Below are 26,550 nucleotides of genomic sequence, written 5' to 3' on the forward strand. Positions count from 1 at the left end.
TTTAGAGGTTGTCCAAAGATTAACTAGCACAAGGTTGTATGACACTCTGCGAAGTGGTGATCTTCTTGATTCTTGTGGGGTTTAGGGAGATGCAGGAAATGCGAAAGCCACGCTGAAGTATAATTCTAACAGCATGGGGTTTGCTTCTATGCAGTGGGTGATGCCCTCTACTTTAAACTTAAATTATCGAAAATCCATCCCCCTTGATAACCTCCCAATTCTGCCATCCCTCTCTCAGCTATCCCCCCATTTTGTGAACAAGTTTGTAGAAAATCTGTCCACACACTTTTATTGTTCTTACCCATAGAAATGATTGTTAAAATTATGAAAATTTGAATTTAGATGTAATAAACCAGCATTATTCAGTTTTTATAAGAATTTGTTGTTGCAATAATTCTCAGTGATATCTGGTTAAAACTATCACAAGTAACTAACTGTTTCTCTGAAGAGATGTTCCTTTGAACACATGGATATACTGTATACTACTTGCTGGATACATGTATTTTTGAAGTAAGTAAAAAAAAAAATATATAAAAAAAAAGTCTCAGTCAAGTGCATTTAAATTAAGCTAAACTGGATCCCAGGACTGGTGCACTGTATGTTTTTTGAAGTGTTTTTAATAGATGTGATTATGTTTCAGGTATTCTAACTTCCCAACCGACTCAGAAAACCTACCATAGTCTGCCATTCAGGACTGTGGAGATCAGTAGCACTGAAAGCTTTGGCTGTGATGGTGAGATAAGCAAATAATGCCTCTTTTGCATCAATTATTACCCACTCAAAGTCTGAGCTTGACTCAAAGATATATGAGTTGATATATATTTTCAATGCAGCAAGAGAGAACACGACTCTTCTCCTGCAGCATGTGAAAGACTCTAAGACTAACGTGAGGAAATCTGCACTGCAGGTACCTGGAGCTGAGCTTTGTCAGATAGCATCATGTTTCAAATCAGTCACCAGTATATGTTTATTTTCACTCATTAGTGCTTTAGGTGCAGTAAAACAGTGGTAAAACAATAGATGCACAAATTACTTTAACTTAGGTGCTCTGTGGTCACTTCCTAGGCCCTGGTGAGTCTCATGAAACATGCTGTGATCCCCATGAGCTGGGAGAACTTGACTACGTTGTCAGAGCGTTGCAGAGACCCGGCTGTGTCTGTGAGGAAGAAGGCCCTGCAGTGTATGGGAGACCTACTTGTGGTAAGTCTCAGCTAGCGAATCTGAGAGGCATTAAAACAGATGGCAGAAAACAGAACAAAACGCTAACAGGGGCTGTTAGTTGTCAAACAGGATATTGTTTCTCTTGCTGCATAAAGTAACAATTTGCATGCTCTCAAACAATCTAATGACAAGAAAAAAAAAAACATTGAAAAAAGTAATATGTTTTTCTTTTTGTCCCGACCACCAGGCTAAACCAGATTGCAGTATGGTGCAAAAAGCATGGCTGCAAGGAGTGGTGCCAGCTTTGGCAGACTCTGAGAACTCTGTGCAGGACAAGGCGCTGGAGGCTCTGGATCAGCTCGTGCTCAGTCAGGTCAAGCCATACTCTGCCAGCTGCCACTTGGATATCAGTCAGAAGCTGACCTGGGACCTCCTGTGCTTGCTCTGTCACAAGTGCCAGAATCTCAGGTTGGACAAACTTCATTCAGTTAATAGTTTTCCTTTCATACAAAATACACGTCATATTGTTGAAATGAATGCTGTTTATTAGCTCAAAATAATCAGTTGCAGCAGTCTTTCCAAAACAATTTTTATCGACTTTAAATAGTTTTGGAGCATTGTCATATCACCTTTCCTGATTTTATTTTTGTTCCCGGCTCTCAAGCCCCTATTTTAGCAGGGCTTTCACCATCTGGTCCAAACAGGACAAGTTCACACCGACGTTCATCACCAACCTCATCTCACACACTAAGGCAGATCATGCTGAAGGGGCCTGGCTATTTCTCTCCAAGGCTGTTGTTTTGTCTCCCAGACTGCCTTATGGAAAGATCCTGGAAGCCTGGGACAACATGATCAGGTGTGAGGGACAAATTTATTTATCTGAACTTTAAGCTCATTTTTTATTTTCTTAAAATCAGAGTATTACAGTACATACATTTATTGTACATTTGTTTTTGTTCTTAGTTCAAAGGATGAAAATGTGACAACCTGCTGTCACATCCTTTCTGTGATGGGAAATATTGCTGCATATTTGAATGAAGATACCAAGGACAGGATAGTTGGTAAGTGATGTGGTATGACATAATGGGAAATTAACTGGAGTCAGCAGTAAGGTTATAATTTATCTCTCTCCAGATGATTTGATGTCTTGGTTGAAGACTTTCAACTTGGCTTTAGAGGTGATCAGTGCTGCTGTGGAGACTCTTTATCACCTCGGCCGTAGTGATGACATCAAACAGACTCAGGTTGGACATCTTGCTTTCTTACTGATATGATTAGTATCTGTTCTTAATTAGAATGTCAAATAAAAATAGAAAATAAAAGATACATTTATCTATTAAAATGTCTTTAGGAATTGCTGATATCTCCTTTTTCTTTTGTTAAGGTGAATGATTACGAAGATAAGACAGGATGCATTGAACCTCCTTTCCTTACTATTTAGAGAACATTTGCACTGCTACATGCCTGTTTGGAATGGGCTGTTAACTCAACCAGTGGTAATATAGAATTTTTTTTCTTGTCAATAGTGAGTCCTTCTCCAACAGGCCTACAATATACTGTCACTTTTTTATTATTTGCGTGCTGGACATTTTGTGCAGAGCTTTTCATATAGACTCTATGGTGTAGAGTTAAGTTTGTGTTCGTCCTATCTGGTTTATCTGCAATGAAGATTTTATAGAATTTTATGGTCGATAAAATTAAACTGAATTCGCTGTAATTCTGTTTATTATGATTGTTGTGCTTTTACTTTGAAGACAACTTGCGAAATAAGAAGTGTTTTTTTGACGGGCCAAACAATTGGCTGCTGTAGTTTTTGTGAGGACGTAGAAAAAGACATGTTCAACTTGGTCTGCAGACTGAAGGCACACTTCTCTGTCCACACTGCAATTTTATTAATATTGAGTGAATCATGTGTCCAAATCTCATTTCACTTCCCTGGACCACAAAGAATGCACATGCCAAGTGTGAAGTTGATTTTATGAACAGTTTGTGAGATATGCGTTCCCACATACGGAAAGACAGACATTTGTGGAATTAGTAGGTAGATTCAACTAGCTTCTTATAATGGCTGCCTGTGATAGGGGATATGGAATCTAAGTGAGACATGTTAATGGCCTCCATTACACGGGTGGAATATGTGGTCAAAAGGCTGCTGGTGTCTATTGAGGTGTCAACCCGAGAACTGTTGGTGGGAACCAGTGGTGAGGGAAGCCGTCCGGCTAAAGGAGGCAATGGAGAAGGACTTTTGGGTGGTGTCGAAAAAGTTCAACTCAGGAAGGGAAACCATGGCTTGGCCCAGTGTGTGGCCCAACTACTGACCTGTGCTTGGCAGTGGAAAGAGCACTTTTAAGAAGCTCCTGAACCTGCCCTACAAGGATGAGGCAGAGTCTGAAGCCTCACGGGAAGCCTCGCCCATACTTTATCCCTGGCATAGGTAGCTGAGTTAGGTAAAAAGCTCCCTGGTTGGAAGGTGCCAGGGTTGGATGGGATTTGCCCTGATATGTCTAAGGCTCTGGATGTTGTTGGGCTGTTGAGTCTGACATGCCTCTTTATTGTTGTAAACTGGTTGGGAACAGTATCTGTGGTGTGGCAGACCCATAGTGGTTCCCACTTTCAAAAAGGTGAACTAGAGGGTGTGCTTGAATTATTAGGGGATAACACTCCTCAACATCCCTGGGGAAGTCTCTTTCAGGAACCTTGATGGGAGGCTCCGGTCGATTGTCGAATCTTCAATAAATGGGGAGCAATGTGGATTCCATCCTGGCTGTGGAATTGTGGAGCAGCTTTCTATGCACATATAAAATCTTGGACCCATATTTCAAATAAAATATTACAATCCGAACGACTTCTCAAGCACAGGTTGATGATGGTGGAAACAGGAAGTCTCTGACATGGCCAGTGTGCGTGACATGGTGTGCCACATGGTGAGAATGAGCAATGCAGCGATGTAGTGGAAGAAGCCAGGAGAGTGATCACTGAACGATCAGGCAGAAGACAGGCAGGCAGGATACATGCAAGCAAACTAAAGCAGCTCAACGATCAGTCTCTAAGATTGGCAAAGACACAGAGTATGACTTTGGAATCCAAGCAGGGAGATAAAAACAGTAAGAGCCAATACTGAGGGATAATACCACTTAGTCAGACTGTATGATGTGGCGATGAGTGGAGGTATGACCTGTGTTCTTATACTAAGGAAATGATTAGTCGGAATCAGCTGCAGGTGCGCCAGGAACCTTCAGAGTAGAGCCACACCTCTGCCCAGACCTACCTTGCAAATAACACACACACACACACTCGCACATGCCACACTAATCAGAACACCTGCAAACTCATGCATACACATTCATTCCAACACAAACAGGGGAGGGAGGAGCGGCCATAGTACAGACCATGAAACCTCTGATCAATCCTCACTACTACCTGTAAACTGCATGAAAAACGATGCACAATGAAGCGGAAATAATGTGCTAAAAATGCAATGCTAAAATAATAACACCCAATCCTTTCTAGACTACTTCTGCATGTGGTCTGAGGGATGTGATCATATCTTGGGGGAAAAGATCAATCAAATCAAAACATACATTATCTCAAGGCAATTTACATAGAGTTGAGACCTAAAAGATTATAGAGAAACCAACAGTTCTCACAATGAGCAAGCACTTCAGTGACTGTAGAGAGAAAAACCTCCCTCATAGGAGGATTGGGTTTGATTGTTAAGGGCTTTGTATATGAGGAGCAGGATTTTAAATTCTATTCTGAATTTTACCTGTAGCCAATGCAGAGAAGCTAAGACAGGAGTAATATCTTCTTCTAGTTCCTGTCAGCATTTGCGCTGCAGCTTTTTGGATCAATTGGAGGCTTATCACATAATATAGGACTACAACAGTCCAGTCAAACAAAAGCTTGTTTAAGCTTTTGTTTAAAATTAATGTTTTTAATTTTCATGATATTGCGCAGGTGGAAGAAGGCTTTCCTGCAGACAGGTTTTTTACAAAGAAAGTTCCTCACAATATAGCTGGGGGCCAAGCTAATGACATTCAAGGTGACTATCTGGTCAGACAATCTTCCTCTGAGGTGGCCTGGGCCAACAAGTACAATGACTTCAGTTTTGTCTGAATTTAGAAGTAAAAGTTATAGGTCATCCAGGCTTTCATCCTGGAATTTAACTAAGTGATTGGATTCATCAGGCTTCATAGATAAGCACAGCTGCTTGTCATCTGTATAACAATGGAGGTGTATGTGGCGCTTTCTGATAATGTTGCTGAGGGAAGGCATATACAATGTGAAAGGTATCCAAGGACAGAATTGTGGAACTCCATGACTTCTTAGTGCATGGAGGAGTCATTGTTAATATTAAGAAATTGGTAAATATCTGATAAGTATGACTTAAACCAGCCTAGTGCTGTTCCTTTAATCCCTACACGTTGTTTCACTCTCTGTAACAGAACCTTACGATCATGACCACATAAATCACACCAGGGCTCCAGACTAACCTTTAACATTGGTCTTTTTCATTTAGGTGCACCAGCACATAACTTGGGTGCACCCAAAATTCTTCACTGAGCCTGTTTGGAATGCAATAATACACCTATTAAACCCTTTCTTGTCATTTCCCATGTACATTGGTAATTTCCTAATTAGAGCTGGGTATCGTCACTGATTTCCCAAATCAATACATTTCCGATTCACAAGGTGGCACCGGATAAATGTTACCAGGTCAGTAAATAGGATGGGATGATTTACATTAGCTTTTTGGTTTATATTGTATTAGGTTAGTATTACAGTGTTTCACCTAGGATTGTGTGTTTTGTGCATATATGTGTGTGTTGGTGTTGGTGTCTTGTGAACTGTTGAGCGAATCAACACTAAGTAAACTCAAGTACTGCTCAGGTTCTAATACTGTAGCTCGTGATGAGTGTTGGTATTTATTGTTAAAGTGTAACGTGAAAGCAGGAGCATGGAGGGAGGACACTCAGACAGTGACATGGCACAAACTGCACCAGACTAACTTTTTATATTGGTTGTACTGCTGTGTCTAACTTTTGTACTGCTGTGTCTAACTTTACGGAATTCCCCTCTCTCGTGCGTGTGCGTGCGTGTGTCAGAAATTTGTTGTTGCATTTGTGCAATTTTTTTTTTTGTATTTATGAATTGCGGGGCGGATCAAACAATCTTTAGGAAGGACGTTCCCCACCCTTGGTGTACATGAATATTGAAATCACTGACTGTAATGACATTATCTTTGCAAAGAACTAATGGGTGTAAAGATATATAATAGCTAGATAACTAATACCAACTGCTAATACCAAGTACCTACCACTCTGTTGTCACCTATAGAGGACAAAAGCTCATGTCGGACTGTTATCACATGATTGAATAAAATCACAAATTATTTCCAACCCCTAAGCTTGCAGTTTCTCTAGTGTTATTTGCTTTCTTTCTTCAGGCATTTCTGAATCAGCATGGCGGTGAGCTGTTGTCACTCTGTGAGGGTTATTTATCATCCGTCATCCTGACTGAAAAGGGAGCGGAGAACCTCAACGAGGAGCTGATGGTGGGAACTAACTCTATGCTGCTTTTCCTTGCAGGTTAAGGTCAGGATTCAGTTTGAAGTTATTGCTGTCATTGTAAAAGACTTAGGGTTAGGATATTTTAAAGTTTTGATTTAGATTTTTGTTTCAGTATTGTCTACATCAGACCCAATATCCAACATCATCCCAGGTCAGTACCTTTTTTAGTGGCACTTCTTATATAATAAAAAATGTTCTCTCTTCAAGGTTAAACATCTCCACACGCTTGGTGTGGTGTCACTCCACTGCCCTGCTGAAGTTGGCAAAAGGACAGTGCTGCTGGTAGAGTCTGTCCTCACAATACATTCTGACAAACTGGCAGGTATGGAGAATTGACATGAAAATGAACTGGCACCATGCCGATTTGTCAAGACACATCCACACACACACGTTTGTCTTTGGGCCTGTCCCAATTCCTCTCCCTTAGCTCTATCCCTAGATATGAAGTGCCCCTAGAACACATCGAAATGGCACAACACTACCCCTTCCCGGCCACGTGCAAAATGAAGGGGTTGGGCCAAGTGGTAGGGTGTACCGTAGATGAAATTTGAAAAAAACCTCCCCACTCATGTTATACCGTTTTCAGTGTGATGCAGAAGTTTGTATGGACAGGACTAATGTTACTTTTAATAACCCATGTAAACACGCTGACTGTATATTGATCGATAGATCAATCTCTCCCATCTGTCCTTCAGTTGTCAGATGTGTCACTATTATAATGTTGGTTGATAACGGTTGTTATTATAATAACGTTAGTTGATATTGCGATTAGGGCTGGGGATGTCATCGATTACGTAAATACGTTGAGTTGTGCAAAGTTAGGTAGTTCTCTGCATGGACTCATCTAAGCTGAAGCGAAAAAAGTCGCCCAAGCTCATCTAGCATAGGTCACCAATAGGCCAGAATGGACCCAGATGCCATTCTATACAGACCCAGTCCTGTTATTAGATTTCTATTTCTATTTTAACCTGCGCAACTTTTCTTGCATTTACAGTAGTCTTATTTTAACTTGCGCAGCTTTTTCCGTCTTTACGGTAGTAAATCCTGGCAGCACATAGTAGTTTACTTCTCTCACTGAACAAGAGAAAGTGGGAACAAAAAGAAAAGTTAAAGCTGCTTAGTTGTTAATATTTGGTGAGATTGTTTATATGTGTAATGTAGTTATGTATTAAGAAAAAGAATAGTAAGGGTAAACTTTATTTTTTTCAAAAATTAAACACTTTTAAGATGCCTTTTTCAAAAGCTCTTTATAAAAAAATTTTTTTTAATGCAAAGCTTATTTTACTTGAAACGAGAAAAGAACATTTATTTAAGTCTTATTTTATTATTAGAGTACCCTCCAGTTCTGTGTGAAAATTTATATTAAACATTTTTAAAATACTATTGAATTGTACTTACTTTATTTTATTTGACAGTCAGTTCATACAGGCATTGATACAACTACTAGGCTACTTCAAGATACATTTTTTTAATAGAATGCTCAACTTGAATTTACACTGTTTTGATATTCCTCCAGAAGGAAACTTGAGATCTTGTCTGGGACTGTAAATGGCTGATTAGCTGTCCAGACTGGGCGATGTTTTTTGTTGTGGAATAATGTCTTGCAGTGCATACTTTGTTTATTGTCAAATTTGCTTGTATTTAAAATATGGTGTTTAAAAATTGTGAATATAAATTTTAAAAAAAATATTTTTTTTTATAAATTCATTATTATATTAATCAATTAATTAAAATATATCGTTAGATTACTCGAAAAATTCATCAATAGATTAAACGATAGGTGCAGCCCTAATTCTGATAACGTTGGTTGGCGGCTGATGACATAGCGAGTGGTGTCCTAATTACTAGGGGAAGATTTTCTACCCCTTTGTGGCTTCTTTTGGAGGGGGACTCTACCTGCAAAGGGCATTTCATATCTAGGGGTAGGGCCAAGGGAGAGGAATTGGGACATGGCATAAGAGGTGAATTGGGAAAGGCTCTTTATCTAGTTGTGAGGACTTTCATTGATGTAATGCTTTCCCAAGCTGAATACCTGACCCCAACTCTTACCTTGTGACACAGTCTCATAAAAGAAATAACAAAAACATGATGCAAGTTTAGAGACATAAACAATAATATAAGTAGGAGCATACCAATGAAGGACTCTAAATGCAAGAAATAAAGTTTAAAAGTGGGATAAAATACTAATAAAACTAATGCAGCGACTGTTTATGTCTGAGCTCCAGGCCAAAACAAATACACTCTGTTGATTGCTCCCTCAGTGTAGGAAGAGTATAACTTATTTTATGAGCTCTACGCTACTAACCCTGTATGAAAGTGATCATATCTTTCAATGTTGTATGGCCTGGCTCGGGTTAAACTCTTTGAAAATGAAAATCATACAGAGAATAAATACCATAGAACTTATTTAATTATTTGTTTGACATAACTTAATAAAACTGTTACTAATAACGAACACAGAGGAATAAACTATGAATAAACATTTCCTTTTTTTAAAGGTGTCAAAATGATGCCACAGTTTATAAAAATAGAATACCTTTTAAGTTTCTTTATATATGTATCGTACACACCTTGTTGGACTTTCCACTGTAAACTTTTGCCAAATTGCTGATACTCGCTAGCCGTAGCTAATGCTACACTACCGAAAATCACTTTGCCGCTCCAAAAACTTTAGACTGACTGCCAGTCAGTCTATGGTGGTCGTGCAGCACAACCGCTTTTTTAAGTGATTTCTGGGAAAATAATATTCCCGCTTTTCTGGGTGAAACTAATATAATTTAAAGGGTTTGTTTTGGATCGGTATATATTAGCATTCATGCCACTGCCCTACCCGGCATTTTTGGTAGTATTTGAGCATTTCCGATGGTGGTATCAGGACCACAACTCCTTCCTGCCGCTACTGCAGTAGAGCCCCAGAGCATAAATCAAACTTAAATTAAAACTAAATTTTTTTTAATTAGTATTGTAAACACATGAATGTGTATACTGCACATGATGTCAAGTGTTTCTGATTTCTGAGGGTGCGGGAGGAGAATATGTAGCGTTAAAGTTTGCGGTAGTAGTAACGTCAAGAACCTTAATTTACTTTCACCGCTGGTCTTGATACTGTCATGAAGACAGGCCTGTCAGCTTTTTTGGGGGGCCAACACTAATATTGACTTGCTCAACATTCTTGATACAAATTCCTGAGATTCTTTGTTTAATCAACAGTTTTGTATGGTGGACTTTTTTTTAAATGTCCTTTGAGCTAGATTAACGATTCTGTACATTTACAGTGAGTGATCAGCTTCCCTATAGACCAATAACATTATATAATAATAACATTTTAATTATGTGCTATGTAAGTAATGATTTGTTTCTATATCACCCATCTAAATAAGGTTACACATTCTTTTAAAGATACATTGGAATTAAACAAGACAAAAGTAAGAAAGATAATATAAAATTAAATATTAAAAACAAATAAAAGACATTAAAACCAGTTTAAAAATCAGGGGTCAAAAGGCTTTGCTGTAAAATATGTTTTAAGCAAAAATTGAAACAGGTAAAGTGGTAACAAGTTTAGTATTTGTTTACTACTCTATGCTGGTATATGGACCTGGACCTTATTAATTTAGCTCCAATGCAGATATTATTCTGAATGTCCAAGAGCTGCTCTAACTTCTCGTTTTTTTTTTTAGGCACAAAAAGTTATACAAATTATTTTGATATTAATATCCAACATTATGAATCATACATACATTACAATTCTATTTGATCTCTTCTGTACCATTTTTGCAAACCTCTTGCACAATGAATAAGTCAAGCTCTGCATTAAGGGACTTTCAACTATTGTATGGTAACATGGCTGACTTGTTCTTTATGCTGGTTATTGACAGAGTGCCCGGAGGAACTGCCAGCCTCGCTGCCTCTGTCCCAATTCAAAGCAAACTCTCTCCCTTCTAGAGTCAAAGCCCATGCAGTCATCACTTTAGGTAAACTGTCTTTTGCTCTTTGTTTCTGTTTCTCTTTTAGTAAAATCTGTAACATTTTCTTAATGCGAAATAGCCTTGATCTCCATGTATTCTTGCTGTCTCATCATACATGTAATGTTTCTGCTCTTGTGGTCTGTTTTAGGTAAACTGTGTCTACAGCACGAGGAACTAGTCCAGAAGTACTTGCCAGTGTTTGCCAGGGAACTGGAGGTTGGCACAGATGTTGCTGTGCGCAACAACCTGGTGGTGGTCATGTGTGATCTGTGTGTTCGATACACTACCATCGTGGATCATTACATCCCCAACATATCTGCCTGTCTGAGAGACGATGAAGCTGTCATCAGGGAGCAGACTCTTATAATGCTGACCAACCTGCTCCAGGTGGGAATTGTTCTATAAATTCTACTCTACACATAGTTTCAAACACGTAATAATAGGTCAGGTAGACCTACAAAAGCCTTTACTTATTCTGTGGCTGAGTGAAATGCCAGTTCAATAATGCACATGCATACTTTAAACTAGCACTGTTATCAGTAGGCTGTTTTTTGTTTTGTTTTCTTTCCACAATCTTTTGGACTAATTAGGCAATCATTATTATTTATTTATTTATTTCACACACCTCCCGATGCTGTGGTCAGCTGAGCCAATACGTGTGTTCTGCAGTAAGGTCAGGCGTACCGAAGTTAACCCTTCTCTTGAGTCTTCGTTTGTGACAACAGTGGTGTTCATGTATCAGGGTCCAACGGTTGATCTCCACTTCCTTCGACACATCCCCTATAACCAACTATTCTTGGCTTATAAGCAGATAGAGTAACTTCACAGTCTATACCTCAACCCAGCCTCTGCTCATCTCTGAGAGTTAGTTGTTTTGTTTACAGGGATCGAGACGAGTGCTCTTTGTGGTTACACCCCACCTTTGTCACCAGACTCCTCTCAAAGCGCTTTGGTGGCTGACTAGCCTGAGACTGTCTGATGCAGGCAATGTGTTGGTAGCTTGGCACCTTACTTGACGGTGGGAGGCACTGATTCACCTTCATCATACCTGACTACAATTAGGGCACATTCATTGTAGTCAGGTAGCCATGGGTACACTTTTTAAGCTGATAAAATGCTGTCTCACTTTCGATAGTGACATGTGTAGCATGCTCGGAATCACTCAATATTTCTCACTTATAGGTATCAACATCCAGTTACACCTTGACTCGGGACCGCAAATGACCCACAAGCTGTCTATAATCAGAAATCAACTGTAAAACCAAAGTGACAAGTCTATAATGTATAGGAAAAGGTTATTGCACATTTTCCAGAGGTGAGTAAGCATATCAGTGAAAAAAGACAGTTAGCAGATATGCAGAGGATTTTTGGACGTGAATTGAACTATAATTTCAGATCCCTAACCCTGTATTGTCTGTGAGATGGTAACAGAGAGAACAGTCTGCGCTGGATGGCTGTGGTCCTTGTGACCTCCAACTTAGATTGTCGGCAGTTCAATCCCAGTCTTTTCCATTCCGCATGCCGAAGTGTCCTTGGGCAAATTACTGAACCTCAAATGGCCCCTTCTCATAGAGCAAGTGCTACACATAGATGGACTGTATGAATGTGTGTGTGTGAATAGGTGAATGACTAAAATTGATGCTGCTGCTGCTGCTGCGTGCCTTATAAAGACACTGCCGGTGATTAGATGTCCTGATTGGCAATGAGTCTGTTTACTTTGATGTGCTGTACCGCCTCTACCAGTCTCTATAGGGATTTACGACTGTGAGCAGAACAGTTCCAATACCAGACTGTGATGCACCCTGTCAGCAAGCTCTAGATGGTGTACTGGTAAGAAACATTAGAGGATGCTGGCATTCATGCCACTGATGAGCTCAATTGACCATGGTGTCTTTGTGGAGGGACAAGGAGAGATTCTCAGTAATGTGCACAGACTGCACAATAAGGAACCTGAAGCTACTTACCCTCTCAATCTTAGCATAATCTTTGTCCACCCCCTGCTATCTTTTGTAGTCCACAGTCATCTCCATCGCTTTGCTGACATTGAGAGTGAGGTTGTTTGCCTTGCACCAGCTGCTCAGTGACGTCACCTCCTCTCTTTCGGCCATCTCCTCTTTGTCCGTGATGAGGCCCTTTTTATGGAGGTGTCTTGATCAAACCTGATGTACTTGGCAAAGAATTCATGGGTTAATAGAGAGTACAGGAGGGGTTGAGCACACAGCCCTGAGGTGCGCCTGTGTTGAGGATCAGCTGGGGGAGATGTGGCTGCCTATTCTCGCCACCTCGGGCTTGCCTGTGAGGACGTCATATTGAGCTGCAGATGGAGGTTTCCAGGCCAAGATCAGTGAGGTTTGAGTTATGTTTTGTTGGAATAATGGTGTTAAACACTGAGCTATAAACAATGAATAGCCTTCTCACATATGTATTCCTTTTGTCCAGGTGTGTGAGTGCTGTGAGTTGTGAAGACGATGGCGTTGTCTGTGGACCTGTTCGGTCTGTAGGCAAACTGAAGACGTTGAAAGATAAGACTACAAAAATATTTGAATTTGAATTACTTGAGGACCCAACTTTCATCCAACGTCTTCAAAGCTGTCATTTTCTTGTGCCTCTCTGAGCACCTATGGGTGTGTTGATCTTCAAATGGTGTATGGTCGCTCAAAAGTCAGTGGTGCAGTATTTCGCTCCGTTATTTAAGGGTTATTAACAAAATTGTATTATGCACTTACATAGGCAAAACACTTGCACACCAGTTTCCTCCACAGGGGAGCATTCTCTCTTACCTGGAAAATCTGACGTTGGCAATCAAAAAACTGCACACCAAATGAAAGATATCACAAGGAGAAGGTATAAAATCCAGCACATTCCATTCAAAATGTTCTTAAATGAGTCTCTTTCTTTCATTTGAACCAATATCTTTGAACCTAATATGCAAATAATTGCAAATTACCCATTCTTACTCCTCAACCCTCAACAAAGTCTTTCTCACATTTGTGGACCATGGGCAAGTCAAGATACAGTAGGTATTGATCTGATTCAACTTCTACTAGGTATTTGGTAGATAGATAATAAGAATTCTGGCTATATTTCCACTTCACCACTACATAAGGCCATTTTTTATTAAAAGTGTTATAAAGTGACATTCGGTCTAGCTGGCTACATGATGGCAGCATAGAAAGACAGGCTCCCGGCAGAAATAATTTAAAGTTGCCCACACAACTCTGTTTCTTATTGGAAATGCAGTAAGGCAAGAGTAGATACAGCAGTTGACGAAAATGCGGAAAAAAGGGAAGACAGATCATGCACAGAGCAAAGACCACGACTTTAAAAGGACGAACATCTGTCACAAGCAATGTTGAGGGCAAAATGCAACAGCTGGACTCCGACCTGAAACAGAACCGCGATGCCAACCTTGGGCAAATCTTAAAAGAGCTACGGGAATACAGAAATGATTCCAGTCAGCAACTGAAAAGCACTAGAGAGGATATCAGCAAAATCAACGAGAGTAGAGGAAACAGGATCAGATCAACAAAGTTGACGTCCGAATCCAATCTTCAGAAGTACTGAAGTACTACAAATGGAGGCTAAATGAACTCACCTGGAGGGGTGTTTACGATGAGACAATGTCAGACTACACCGACTAAAAGAAGTAGCTGAGGGAAATGCGACATTCGTGGAGAATTTGATTACGAAAGGGCTGGGGCTCCCTCCCTCCACAGTGCTAAATATCGAGGGAGCGCAAGCACGCGCTTGCCCCTAAACCTCAAACAGAAGCCCCCCAAGATCAATTGTAGTCATGTTCTCAAGCTATAGGATGAAGAAGGATGTGTTGAGACGTGCCAGGCAGAAAAGGGGTTTTGATTACCAAGGAAAAGGAGTACATTTAGACCATGACTATGCTGCGGAGTTGATGAAGAAGTGGAGGCAGTATGCAGAAGCCAAAACATCAGATTCCAGATCCGTTCCCCTCCAGATTGAGGCTTTTCTACCATGATGGTATGATGACTTATAGTTCATCAGAGGTGGATATGGTAGAGAGGGGTATACCGGTGACAGTCCTGAAAAATCAATCATCCCTTTTGGAGCAGATTTAACAGCTGACTTGGCAACCCAGTGAAAAGCGACGTGACCGAGATACAGGCTCTAATAGAGGTTACAAGGAACGGCTCCAGTCTTTCTGGTGGGAAGGGTAGGGACTCTCCCTCTGTACTCAACTCCAACGGAGTCAGGAGGCCTGACTATTGGAAGTCAAACTTACTATTAATGCTAGTGTTTTCTATTGTGTGACTGTGTAATTGGTTAAATATTACACTTGTTTTACTGTATTCTGTAGTGCTAGGGGTGTAAATGTGTTATCCAAAGGCGTGCAAGGGCTTAAAGCGTTTTTAAAAAACACAATGGAAAACAGCAAATCATCTTAGGTAGTCATCTATAATGTAAATGGTCTAGTGAAGTAAAGTTATAGATAAATTGAAGAGGGAAGGAATAGAGGTAGCTTTCTTCCGACACTCAAAATGAACTGGAACCTTGAAAACTTAAGAGATGGAGAATTAATCAATCTTCAACTTGTAGTTAGGGCTCTAAGAGAGGAGTAGCAACCTTAGTTAGTATTAGAAGAGATTTGCATAGGGTGAACATTTTTAATATTGGGACCATTTGGTGGTGGTGGACTATTATTTTCAACAAGACTGCTTGATATACAATAGGCCTACTCACATACTCTACCATTATTGACAATAACTCCTGAATTCATTAACTTTCCAGTATGTTACAAACTGTTTCTTCTAATCAGTGTTGTAAATACTGTTAAGTTTTTTTTTCCCCCTGTTTTTCTGGTAGTTTTTCCTTACTCTTGTTGAGGGTGTCCACCTTTTTAAGCCTTATGAGACAAATTATGATTTTTGAATCATAACCTTAATTATAAAGCACAATGGAAATAAATTGAGGAGAACGTAACTTGGGCAGTACCAGTTCAGGCTAGGTTAGGCAATAAAAGATTAAGCAAAAACTTAATGGATATAGATAACAAGTGGATCAATCTATCCCTAAAAATGTGGCTGAAATTGATAACCAAAGAAAGATATGTGATCTCGACATCATGCCAAACAAGTTGGATGTAACCTATAAAACATGGGCTAACCAGGGACTCTCTGCATACTGTACTTTTTACAATCAGATGACATTGAGTGATTTCGAGAGGAGTACATGCGCTATTTTTTTATTTATTTAAATTTCTTCAAGTCTGTCAATATATTAATAATTCTATCACAGAGAGAAAAAAGGCATTTGAAAACAGATCTATCTATAAAGGACTTCAGGAGATTATAACAAAGAGGACTATCTACATTTAACAAAAATGGTAAAGGGAAGCCAACAACTGCATTCTGGGGGAAGTGTCTGCAAATTACTGCAAACAACTGCTCAACCTCATGGAGAGCCTTAGAATGGAAAACTCTTATAGCTGCCCAGAAGTCTCACCACTCAGGCTCCTCCAGCAGTTGGAGAAACTGTGGTTCTGTCGAAGCAAGTCACTACTATTTGTTCTGGGCCTGTCCAAATTTAAATTCCTTCTGGCATAAGATTCACTCAGAATTGGAGAATATTTTCAGAACAAAGATTACTTTCAATTGGGAAGAACTCCTTTCTCTTTGAATCTATGCCGTCAACTCCGAAAAATAATAAAACTAAATACCTATTTAGATTTCTAAGCATAGCTGCAAGAAAAGCAATCACAAGGAAATGGTTAAAGCCACATTCCAAATCATTGGAGGATTGATATGATATCATCTATGACATTTATTTAATGTAACAAATCACCTTTTCCATTAGGCTACAGGAAACCAAGTTTGAGGAAATTTGGGCAAAGTGGGAAAGTTATATTTCCCTGAAACACCCTTCTTTTGTTTAAATTGCTTTTGATGCACTAAAGCAGCCTTTCTCTAAGACTGGTCCGTAGACGAGTACCCCCTAGTGGTCCGCGAGTAAATTAGGTAAAATATCATACTTTAAATTCGGATTTACTGAAGATGACTTTCAGAGAGAAAGGTTTGATGGACTTTTGGGTCCACATCCATCATGAGCTAGCTGACTCTGCCCTGAAACTGCTAATGCTTTCCAACCACCTAACTGTGAAGTTGGATCTTTCATACTTGTTGGTCTGAAAACAACCAACGCAACCGGATTAATGTGGACCCTGATATGAGACCCAAACTCTAGTTTGGAGCCAGATATTGCAGCGCTGATGTCTCAGAGAAAGCACCTGCATTCTTCCCATTAAATTGGCAACAGAGACAATGATGAGTGAGTAGGCTAACTGTCATTTGATAACGCTGTAATTTGCAGTATACTGTTAACATAGGCCTGGTTTTTAGTTTTTTTTTTTATATTTGGGAAGTTTGGTGGTCCATCAAATTTTTTTTATTGGCTAGTGGTCCTTGGTCTGAAAAAGATTGAGAACTATGTATGTGTGCATGTATGTATATTTTCTGTTTATAATTAGGGTTCGACCCCAATCAAAGTTTTGTTTTGATCATACCATTCTCTCGTTCCTCAGCACCTGCAGACTGGGGGTGATAAGAACAGTGATGTTTAATAGTAAAACCAAGATATTGAGAAATTTCTGCCATGATTTGGTTGGCATATCCTATTCCATTGTCACTGCTGATCAACCTAGGAATTCCCCATCTAGGAATGATTTCTCTCAATAAGATCTTTGCAACCATTCCTGCATTCTGCTTTGAGGTAGGAAAGGCTTCAACCCACTTGCTGAACATGCATAAGGTCACCAGGCAATATTTCTTTCCTACTGATGGAGTTAATCCAATGAAACCCATCTTAAGATATTCAAATGGTATATTTGGTGGGGGGTGACCTTGTTTTGGAATTTGAATTGCACCAGCAGAGTTTTTTACTGCACAAATGACACATTGTTACCCTCTGGTTTACCAGCAGCTGTTTACAGCTGTGTACATTCCCCCTTTGTCCACGTGATGTCTTCCATGTGATAACTTAGCATAAGCGAGGAAGAGATCATGTGGCAAACATGGTTAAGCATTAGGACCAATCCAAACTTCATTAAAAAATATAGCACCTAAACGGGACCACAGGGCCCACACATTTTCCCCCCTGACTGGAATAGAAAAGAATGCATTCAACAGATCGACAACTGAAAAATGTGTAGAATTTGGTGGTATCAGAGATAAAATAGTGTGGATTTGCAACTTCTGGTGCACGGGCATGTACTGCAGTATTTACTGCTTGCAAATCTAGGACAAATCAACACTCGGGAGGTTAACCTACATCTCTGATTTTCTTTAAAGGAAATATTAGGGTGCACACTGGTGAGTCATCACATGGAGGGATTACACCCGCTTGCAGTAATGACTCAAAAAACAGTTTGATACCAACAGTGGTTTTCGTTTTTCATCAATACAACCTCAAAATTGTGTTAAGCCCACAATTCTGATTGGACCTCTGCCCATTCAGAAATGCTCTGTGGGTCTAGTCATGACAGAATACCTTTTTTCGTTTGCAGCACGGTACGCAAGTACTAGTGTTCTGAAAGGGATGCAGGCAGCCACTGGTAACCAGTGAAGGGAGCGGAGTAGTTTGAATGAATTTAGGTTGGTTAAAGAGCAGTCGAGCTGCTGCATTCTGGATGAGCTGCAGAGGTCGGATGGCACTAGCAGGTAGACCAGCCAGGAGGGAATTGCAATAGACCTGCTCCGCCTTCTGAGTGAGAAGGGGATGTATTCCCTTGATGTTGTGCAGCATGTATCTACAGGAACAGGCTGTTGCAGTAAGGGAGAGTTGACTGTCGTGTGTCACACCCAGGTTCCTAGCAGTCCGGGTCGGGGCTACCACGGAGTAGTCAAAGGTAATAGTCAGGTCACGGGTGGGAAAGCCTTTCCCTGGAAGGAAAAGTAGTGCGGTCTTGTCAAGGTTGATTTTCAGGTGGTGTGCAGACATCCACTGAGAGATACTACAGGTTGTCCTGAGATAAACAAAGTTAACTGATGAAACTTTCTATATCCTTCAATATAAGTGTACATTGTGAAAACAAAGACTTCTTGTTTATCAACATGTGTGTTGAGCTATATTTGTTTGTGTGTTACTTGTTTATCCGGTGTGTGTGTGGTGGTCTATTTCTGGGGTCCACCCTCTCTCCTCCATCCATCTTCCTCCCCTCTGGCTTGGACCTGTGAAAGCTGATAACATCGTCAGCAGGGCGTTATCAATCTTGTCCTAGCAACGTTACTCCTGCTGCTCATTCTTTCGCTGTATGGTGTCTTCAGCGTGTTCTGCATGGTGCAGGATGTCAGCCAGTGAGCAGGTCTTCCAAGTCACAGAGTTGATTTTGACGGCACTGGAGAGTTCGGGTCTTAACCTGCTTAAGAAGTGTTCTTTTAAGTGGACTTAATAGGGAGACAATGGGATGCTCCCATATTAGCTGGATGTGTGAGTCCAATGTGCAGGTCAAAGGAAGCTGAAATATCTGCAAGAATGCACTGACGGTCTCATTCACTTGTTTACCAGTCATCATGCTTCTTATCTGCATCTTACTGCCTGTTCATAAAGCTGTCTGCCCATTGGGTCAGGTCTGACGAGGCCACTGTGTCGAAAGCTGTCGCCAGGCGTTCCAGAAACGAACTGCATGACTCCTGTGGCTTCTGTGTCATGCTGGTGATAGTTGACAAGTTCAGTCTCAGAGGGAATTCGTCCCCCACTATGTCAACAAGGGCCTCCACAGCAAGTCAGCGTTATCTCTGGGTTTAAAGTCTGGGTTTTCCAGTTGAGCGGTCATTCTTGCAGGGGTAAACACGCTCTGAATCCTCTGATAGTCATTTGTGAGGGGCTTGTTTATCAGGCACAGGAACTGTAACAGATCAGCTTTCCATTTAGTGAGATTGTCCTTGGGGTTGCAGATGTAATTCATCGCCTCTGCCATGCCAGCATCTGACCAGGGTCTGAACACCACTATTTGGTCTTCTGCTCCCGCCACTTCCACAATGGGCATGGAGGTTACAGCTGCAGGAAAATACATTTTCTGGGCTTTTACTATCCGTAATTACTTGAGGGGGTCAGTAGGGACCCTCAAAGTATGAACACAGTCACTCCACAGACTTTTTTACTCAGTCCATTCTAAGAAATATGTTATTGAAACGCCACGTTTCGTACTTCCTCCCCCGTATGAGTCATATGGGTTCGGACTCGTCTCTCAGCCGGTACCAGTCCAGCGCCCGAACCCTACACCCCCGCTCTCGGCCAACTCCTACACCACCACCCCTCCACACTAAGCAGACTTGTTGCTGAGCTAGCAGCTTGTTAGCTACCAAAGGCTAACCACAACAAACAACACTGAAGAAACACTGCAGCATGGAGGGATGCAAGGAAGAGAATGTGTCCGTGCACTTTCCTCCTAAGAACGTTACTGTTCAGAACAGCGGTTACGCTTTATGTCTTCTGACGTGTCTCTGTGCTCAGTACGGAGTAAAGTCTACGTTACTCGTTACTCCGTATTGAAACTCCATTGTGAAACTCTGGACGTTACTCCTACATTGGCCGACTGTCTTGCTAAAACTTGAACAAACATGAGGTTGGTGTAACTTACCGTTCAGAAACATCCTGTTGTAACCGACTGTGAATATGTGGCTGGTCTTCTATAGCGGTATCCAAACATAATGTGACTTTCAGCTTTGTTTACAGCCAGAGATCGTCAAATGCGCAAGAATGAGACCGGTGATGGGCCTGGTCGAGTGTCACTCAAAGTGCAGTCAGCCAATCAGAGGATGGGGGTCAAGAGGCAGGCTAAAATAGCCTGTTCTGTTTGCAGCTCCAGAGAGAGGCAGAAGAGAGGACATGGAAATACACATTGCAGCAGTTGTTTTTGACTTTAAACCACTGATATATCATTTTAGGGGTACCAATACCTCAAATTACATCCCAGAAAGGTGTAAAATATTGGGCTTTTAAGTTGGACAGAGTTGAAATCCGCTGTTGTTCTTTTGTCTCCCTCTCTTCCAATTTCTCCTTTAACTGTTCAAGTTGTCTTTTAGTTCAACTTTCTTTTTCTGGTAATAAATGTGGCAGAATTGGGGTCACGCCATCAGCACTCGTCTTTCCAGGCCTTTACTCATCTTTAGCTCTCTGTCCTACCGTGTTGCTTTCCCTCGTGACACTACACCCGATAATGCTGCATACAACAGTACTAGACATCACGACAAAGACTACTATGACACGTCTGTCAACAACCCAGTTATGTCCTACTGTGTTTTCTTTCCTTGTGCGACACTACACCCGATAGTGCTGCATACAACAGTAATGGATAACACAACAAAAATCCCGGTTGGGAGGTATTTTCCTGTACCATTAATCTTTTCTCTGACTTTGTTTGTGTTCAAATTATCTTAAGTTTCCTAACCGTGTGCTTTCGCAATGCAGTCCATCTGGATTGGATCGGCAATCCGGGCTCCGCTGGACGACAGCTTCCCACCCGTGGGGAGGAATTTCCCTATTGTATGGCCGTCTGTCCGTCCGACGGAGTCCAGATCACGCGTCTAATCCCATCCTCGTTGCCAAATTTGTGGTGGGAATTTTAATTTAATCCCCTGGTGAGGAATTGAATTAGTACACTGAATGATTAAATCAACACTCAACCGAGTTTCAAGGGAAACTACATATCAAAGTTACAGTGTTACTATTTTGCCAAATAGGGACAGAGTTCTTAAAGCCACGGCAGGGTCAAGAATCTGACAAATGGCTCTTATGCACAAGTCGAGAGCACCCAGCTGTCCTCAGTCCCATCACTACCGATCCTTGAACGCATCCCGCGCCCTGCCAGACGGTGAAAAGGGTTGAGTGACCTCTCTTTCCTAAGTGTACAGCCACTGCGTAGAGCATAATGCTGATACAGGCTATTTTAACTGAACTCACTGAGCATATTCAGGTCAAACAGTTAGATCTAAAAGTTTCCCTTACAAATAGGACACGTACAGTACTCGAAGTTTACTTTTTGTTTGTTTGATTCACTCTACAGTTTATGAGATGCGTACTTAAACACATTGAAAAAAAGTCAAACATTTTGGGCACATGCAGTTCACCTGTCGCACACAAGAGACATAACGTGGCATGCATGGCCAGGAGATCAGGATTAAAGTAACTGAAGCCATCAGGATTCATGATCCGACACATCAATTAATATAAAATTTGATCGTCAGTTTGTGTCAAGAGCGACACAGATACAAACAATCCTGCAGACAGGAGAGAAGTCAATCCCTGCTAACCCTGGCAGTTTAGCCTCTAATCTGTTATCATGGGCACCGAAATACAGTTTTTTTTTTTTTCCTTAAAGGTTAATAAATGTGTGATGTTTCCAAAGTCAATGAATAATTGTGTTAAATAATTTTGATTTTTGCCATAGTCAAGCAGCCCTATTTGTAACCCTCTGTGTTCTTTTTCTAGGAGGACTTTGTGAAATGGAAGGGCTCCCTCTTCTTTCGTTTCATGGTGGTGCTGGTCGACCCAGTCCCTGTCATTTCCAGGTAAATCACACCCTGTACTGCCCGAAAGATCACTGAGTACATAATTTTACAATCTATAAACATCAGATAAAACTATGTTGAGCACAAGATACCCAGCTGTGATGAAAAGTTAAAAGTAAGGTGCTGTTGAGCTTCAGCATTCAATGCAGCCATGCTTGCGTGATGTATTGTATACTTTAAAGAACCCAACAAAAAAGCTGTAATACTACATGACAATGGCACTTATTTAAATTGGAGTATCTATTACATAATGGCAAAATCATATCAGTATTTATTTTGGATGTAGGTAATATTCCCAAGTGCAAAGGGACATTATATATCTAAATGTACCAGAAGAAGATCTTACACTGTGCTGCAAATCTGTTATTAAATGTTATGAGTGAATGCCCTGGTCACTGCACATTGCATGTGAACAAATAAACAGACTCATAGAGCTTGTATCAAATAAAGAAATTCCACAAGAATATCAAACTGAAGTGCCTGCTGTTTCCTGTCAGTCTCTGTGAATACTGCCTGCTCCACCTGCTGTTGAAGAAGAACCCAGAAATGTTCAGCCAGCACTTCATTGAGTGTATTTTCTTCTTCAACTCCTACACCAAACACAAGTCTTACAACAAGTTCCCTCAAAGTGAGAGGTAACAAGCTGTAGGAAGTTCATGTTCATGTTTGTCTTTATTTCTGTGATATTTTAAAAAGATTGTACAATTAAGAAAAATGTATGTATTGTGTTACGATTCATGCAAGGGTTTGAAAAAGGAATTCAGTTTGTTTTGTTCATTCATCGCCTTATGTCTATGCAGTGAAAAGCTCAAGTTCTCCTTGAAAGGGGTTCAGTACCGTGAGAAGCGTTTTCAGATCTACCGCTTCCTGTTGGAGCACTTCACAGACGCCCAGCGCTTTCACATCACCAACAAGATCAGCCAGACTGTCTTAGGTGAGCATTGGTTTGGATTTGGAATATCAACCTAAGCCTCAAACTATTTGTACATAAGATCACAGATTTGTTAGGTCAAAATAGTTTCTGCTGTTGTGTATAACAAAATTGACTCTGGTTCTTCTTGTGAATTTCCTTTACCCTTTCTTGTCCAGCATGCTTTGTGGACAAAGAGCTACCTCTGGATGCAGATGGTGCTGAAATGTTATCCGAGACATTCAACATTTTGAGCCTGAAGGAGATGAAGCTGCAGGCCATATCTGCTCCAGCAGGTGTCATGGCAGGGGAGGAAACAGAGGAAGAGAACATGGCCACAATGGCTAAGGCAGTTGTACAGGCCGCTCAGAAGAAGGTGGTGTCCCAGGCAAGTAATTCTGGCAAAGTGACCTGAAAACGGATCTCAATTAAAATGATTGCATTCCCCTAGTCAGCAGCAAAAGTAATATGTTGCATAACTTGGTAGTTTACCTTTTATTTTCTGATCAACTTCATCAGTCTCTAAGATTTTTTTAAATGAAAATTATACACATCTTTTCTGTGTTTATACAGATAACACATTTAATTTTAAAATGCAGACAGCCAACATTTAAAATTCACAGACTATCCAACAGTTTGCTTAGCCCTGGTGACTACACACTAGGGATGTGGATCTCTATCATTGCCCACTATGTAATACATATCTTGATGCATAAGAATATACATATGAGGCCACCACTAAGGTAATTTGAAATAATCCACCCCTACTGCGATGCAGTGTGATAAAACACAAAATCACCACTAGGAAATTTAACATGATTCCATGTGATAAAAAAAAATATATGATGCTTGGCAATTTAATGTCGGATGGTTTGTACGGTTTTATTTTAATTCAGTCGAATTTGATCTGTACAGGGCCAAATAAGACAGTTGAGTTAAAAAATATTTTATTAAAAAAATCAATCAAGCAATCAATCACATTTTATTTGTATAGCCCATATTCACAAATCACAATTTGTCTCATAGGGTTTTAACAAGCTGTGATTTCCTCTGCCCTTAACCCTCAACAAGAGTTAAGAAAAAACTACAAAAAAAAACACCTTTAACAGGGTAAAAAGAACGTAGAAACCTCAGAGAGAGCCACATGTGAGGATCCCTCTCCCAGGACGGACAGAAGTGCAATAGATTCCACGTGTAAAGGAGAACATCAGAAAGATAAGGGTATTTTCCGCATTGATTAGAATAAGCACTTTGTATCATTATGGAAGGTCAATGAATTGTAATGGTAGAGTATCTGATTAGACATATTGTATATCAGGCAGTCTTGTTGTAATCATAGTCTATGGTCAGCAGCCACCACGGTCATGATCCACCATCACGATCGGATGACACCATAGTCCACAGTCATTGTACACTGCAGGATCCACCATCAGCTGCCACCCCAATCGTGGTCCACCACCACTATCAGATGCCAGCACGATACAGGATCCGCCATTATTATCACCATCAGCCAGCTAGATACAGGATCTGCCATTATAATCACGATCAGCCAGCACGATACAGAATCTGCAATACAGGATCCACCATTACGATCACAATATCTGATACGCGATCCACCATCGTAATCCACGATGCGGCCGCAGCCACGGCCCTGGATCTGCGGACGATAAAGCAAAGGGACTCCGTGGAAGAAGTCAAGTCAGTAACATGTATTGATGAGATATTAATTTCTTTGATGTAATAAGGAAGGAGAAGCTCGGAAGAGAAGCTCTGTTTGTCATGTGTCCCCTGACATTCTAGACCTATAGCAGCATAACTAAGAGCAGGCCTAAGACAAGCCTGGACCAGCTCCAACTATAAGCTTTGTCATAAAGGAAGGTTCCCTTCCCAGTGCCTGGCTTTCTAGGCCCGCCGAACCTGTGTGTGTGTGTGTGTGTGTGTGTGTGTGTGTGTGTGTGTGTGTGTGTGTGTGTGTGTGTGTGTGTGTGTGTGTGTGTGTGTGTGTGTGTGTGTGTGTGTGTGTGTGTGTGTGTGTGTGTGTGTGTGTGTGTGTGTGTGTGTGTCCAAAACAATATGACTTGTTTTTATTATCATTCTAAAGGCGTAATCTAACTAGTTAATTTAAACAAAACAAAATACTCAATAAACAAATGTTTAACTATCAAACACGGAAGAAAACAGTAAATAGGTCCAACAATTACTGACTCAATATTATTATTCTGATATCTTATTGATATTATTAATAGGTTTATATAAATTCTCTTCTCTATCAAATTCCAAATTCCATTTATTCAGGTCTTAGAAAGGTCATAAAAAGCATACATTTTTACTTTAAAAATGGTGCAAGAACCCTGGTCCGCAGAAAGTCCACAGGCTGTCGTTTGGAAAATTGCATTCACACATGTCTGAAAGCAGCTTTGGAAAGTATTTTGGGGGTTCTGAGGGAATTTTCCTAGCAAACCGATGCTGGGTTTTCGCCCTCATTTGCATTGATTGTTTGTGGATCCAGATACTGTAGGGCAGGGTCTTCAACTAAAATTGCAAGAGGTCCAGAAAGCAACCCTCCTCTCCTTCTGGGGTCCGGATAATAAGATGCGTACAAATACTGGTTCATGCTTTTTACCAGACTTAATCAGTTTAATTAACATTTTTATTGCACAAAGATGCTTTTTAACAATTCACAAAAAATTCCACACAAACTGGCAAAAATACATTGCTTTTGCTGGACAAACATGAAACAGAGTGCTTCTTTCTATATGCTTCCTCTAGGAAACATAAGGACACACTCTGTAAATTTCCACTGCTATGCGGATGATACCCGATTATACCTATCAATAAAACCAGAACAGTGTAATCAATTAACTATTAATTCACGATTCAAGAACATAAAAACCAGGATGACCCACTATTTTCTCAAATTAAACTCAGATAAAACAGAGGTTCTAATACTTGGCCTTAAACACCTTAGGAATGCATTATCCAATGATATAGCTACACTAGATGACATTGCCCTTGCTTCCAATGAAACAGTCAGGAATTTGGGAGTCATCTTTGATCCTGATTTGTCCTTGGATTCTCACTTAAAACTAATTAACTAGTTCTCTGTTACACGTGGCATCTATTGCATTTCCAAGGTTGTTCACGATTAACAAAGACTTATGTATATGTATTTTCAAAATGCCTGTCTCTCTTGAAAAGTTTCACATTTGATTTGTAGCATTTTGGTGGAGGGTGTAGTTCCTCCTCCTCCATAGTAATCTGTTAAACGCATAGACATGCCTTCAACTTGCATCTGATCTGCCACGGACATCACACTAGAGAGTTTAAAGGAGTAGTTGATCCAAAAATATATTGTACATTTTGTTACAAAAATTAAGCTTATCTTAGTTATAATTTTGTATAAA

General features: G+C 40.4%; 1 protein-coding gene across 3 annotated transcripts in view; it reads left to right on the plus strand.

Moving 5' to 3' along the window:
- ncapd3 (non-SMC condensin II complex, subunit D3) overlaps positions 1–26,550 on the plus strand; it is a 60,777-nt gene that overhangs the window by 16,096 nt on the left and 18,131 nt on the right. For 2 of the 3 annotated variants that reach the window (XR_004698867.2, XM_035184350.2), the window contains exons 13-27: positions 641–733; positions 834–907; positions 1,066–1,200; positions 1,409–1,629; positions 1,826–2,017; positions 2,125–2,222; positions 2,296–2,405; positions 6,608–6,715; positions 6,939–7,053; positions 10,610–10,705; positions 10,848–11,086; positions 22,157–22,236; positions 22,734–22,871; positions 23,037–23,170; positions 23,326–23,534. Coding sequence is in view for 2 of the 3 variants with exons in the window: in XM_035184350.2 (XP_035040241.1) it covers positions 641–733; positions 834–907; positions 1,066–1,200; positions 1,409–1,629; positions 1,826–2,017; positions 2,125–2,222; positions 2,296–2,405; positions 6,608–6,715; positions 6,939–7,053; positions 10,610–10,705; positions 10,848–11,086; positions 22,157–22,236; positions 22,734–22,871; positions 23,037–23,170; positions 23,326–23,534 (2,042 nt within the window). In the remaining variant the exon portion in view is untranslated. The remainder of the gene's footprint in view (positions 1–640; positions 734–833; positions 908–1,065; positions 1,201–1,408; positions 1,630–1,825; positions 2,018–2,124; positions 2,223–2,295; positions 2,406–6,607; positions 6,716–6,938; positions 7,054–10,609; positions 10,706–10,847; positions 11,087–22,156; positions 22,237–22,733; positions 22,872–23,036; positions 23,171–23,325; positions 23,535–26,550) is intronic. The other variant, XM_035184351.2, reaches the window with a different exon arrangement.

This window comes from Hippoglossus stenolepis, chromosome 18 (genome assembly GCF_022539355.2).
Source record: "Hippoglossus stenolepis isolate QCI-W04-F060 chromosome 18, HSTE1.2, whole genome shotgun sequence".
Taxonomy (NCBI): domain Eukaryota; kingdom Metazoa; phylum Chordata; class Actinopteri; order Pleuronectiformes; family Pleuronectidae; genus Hippoglossus; species Hippoglossus stenolepis.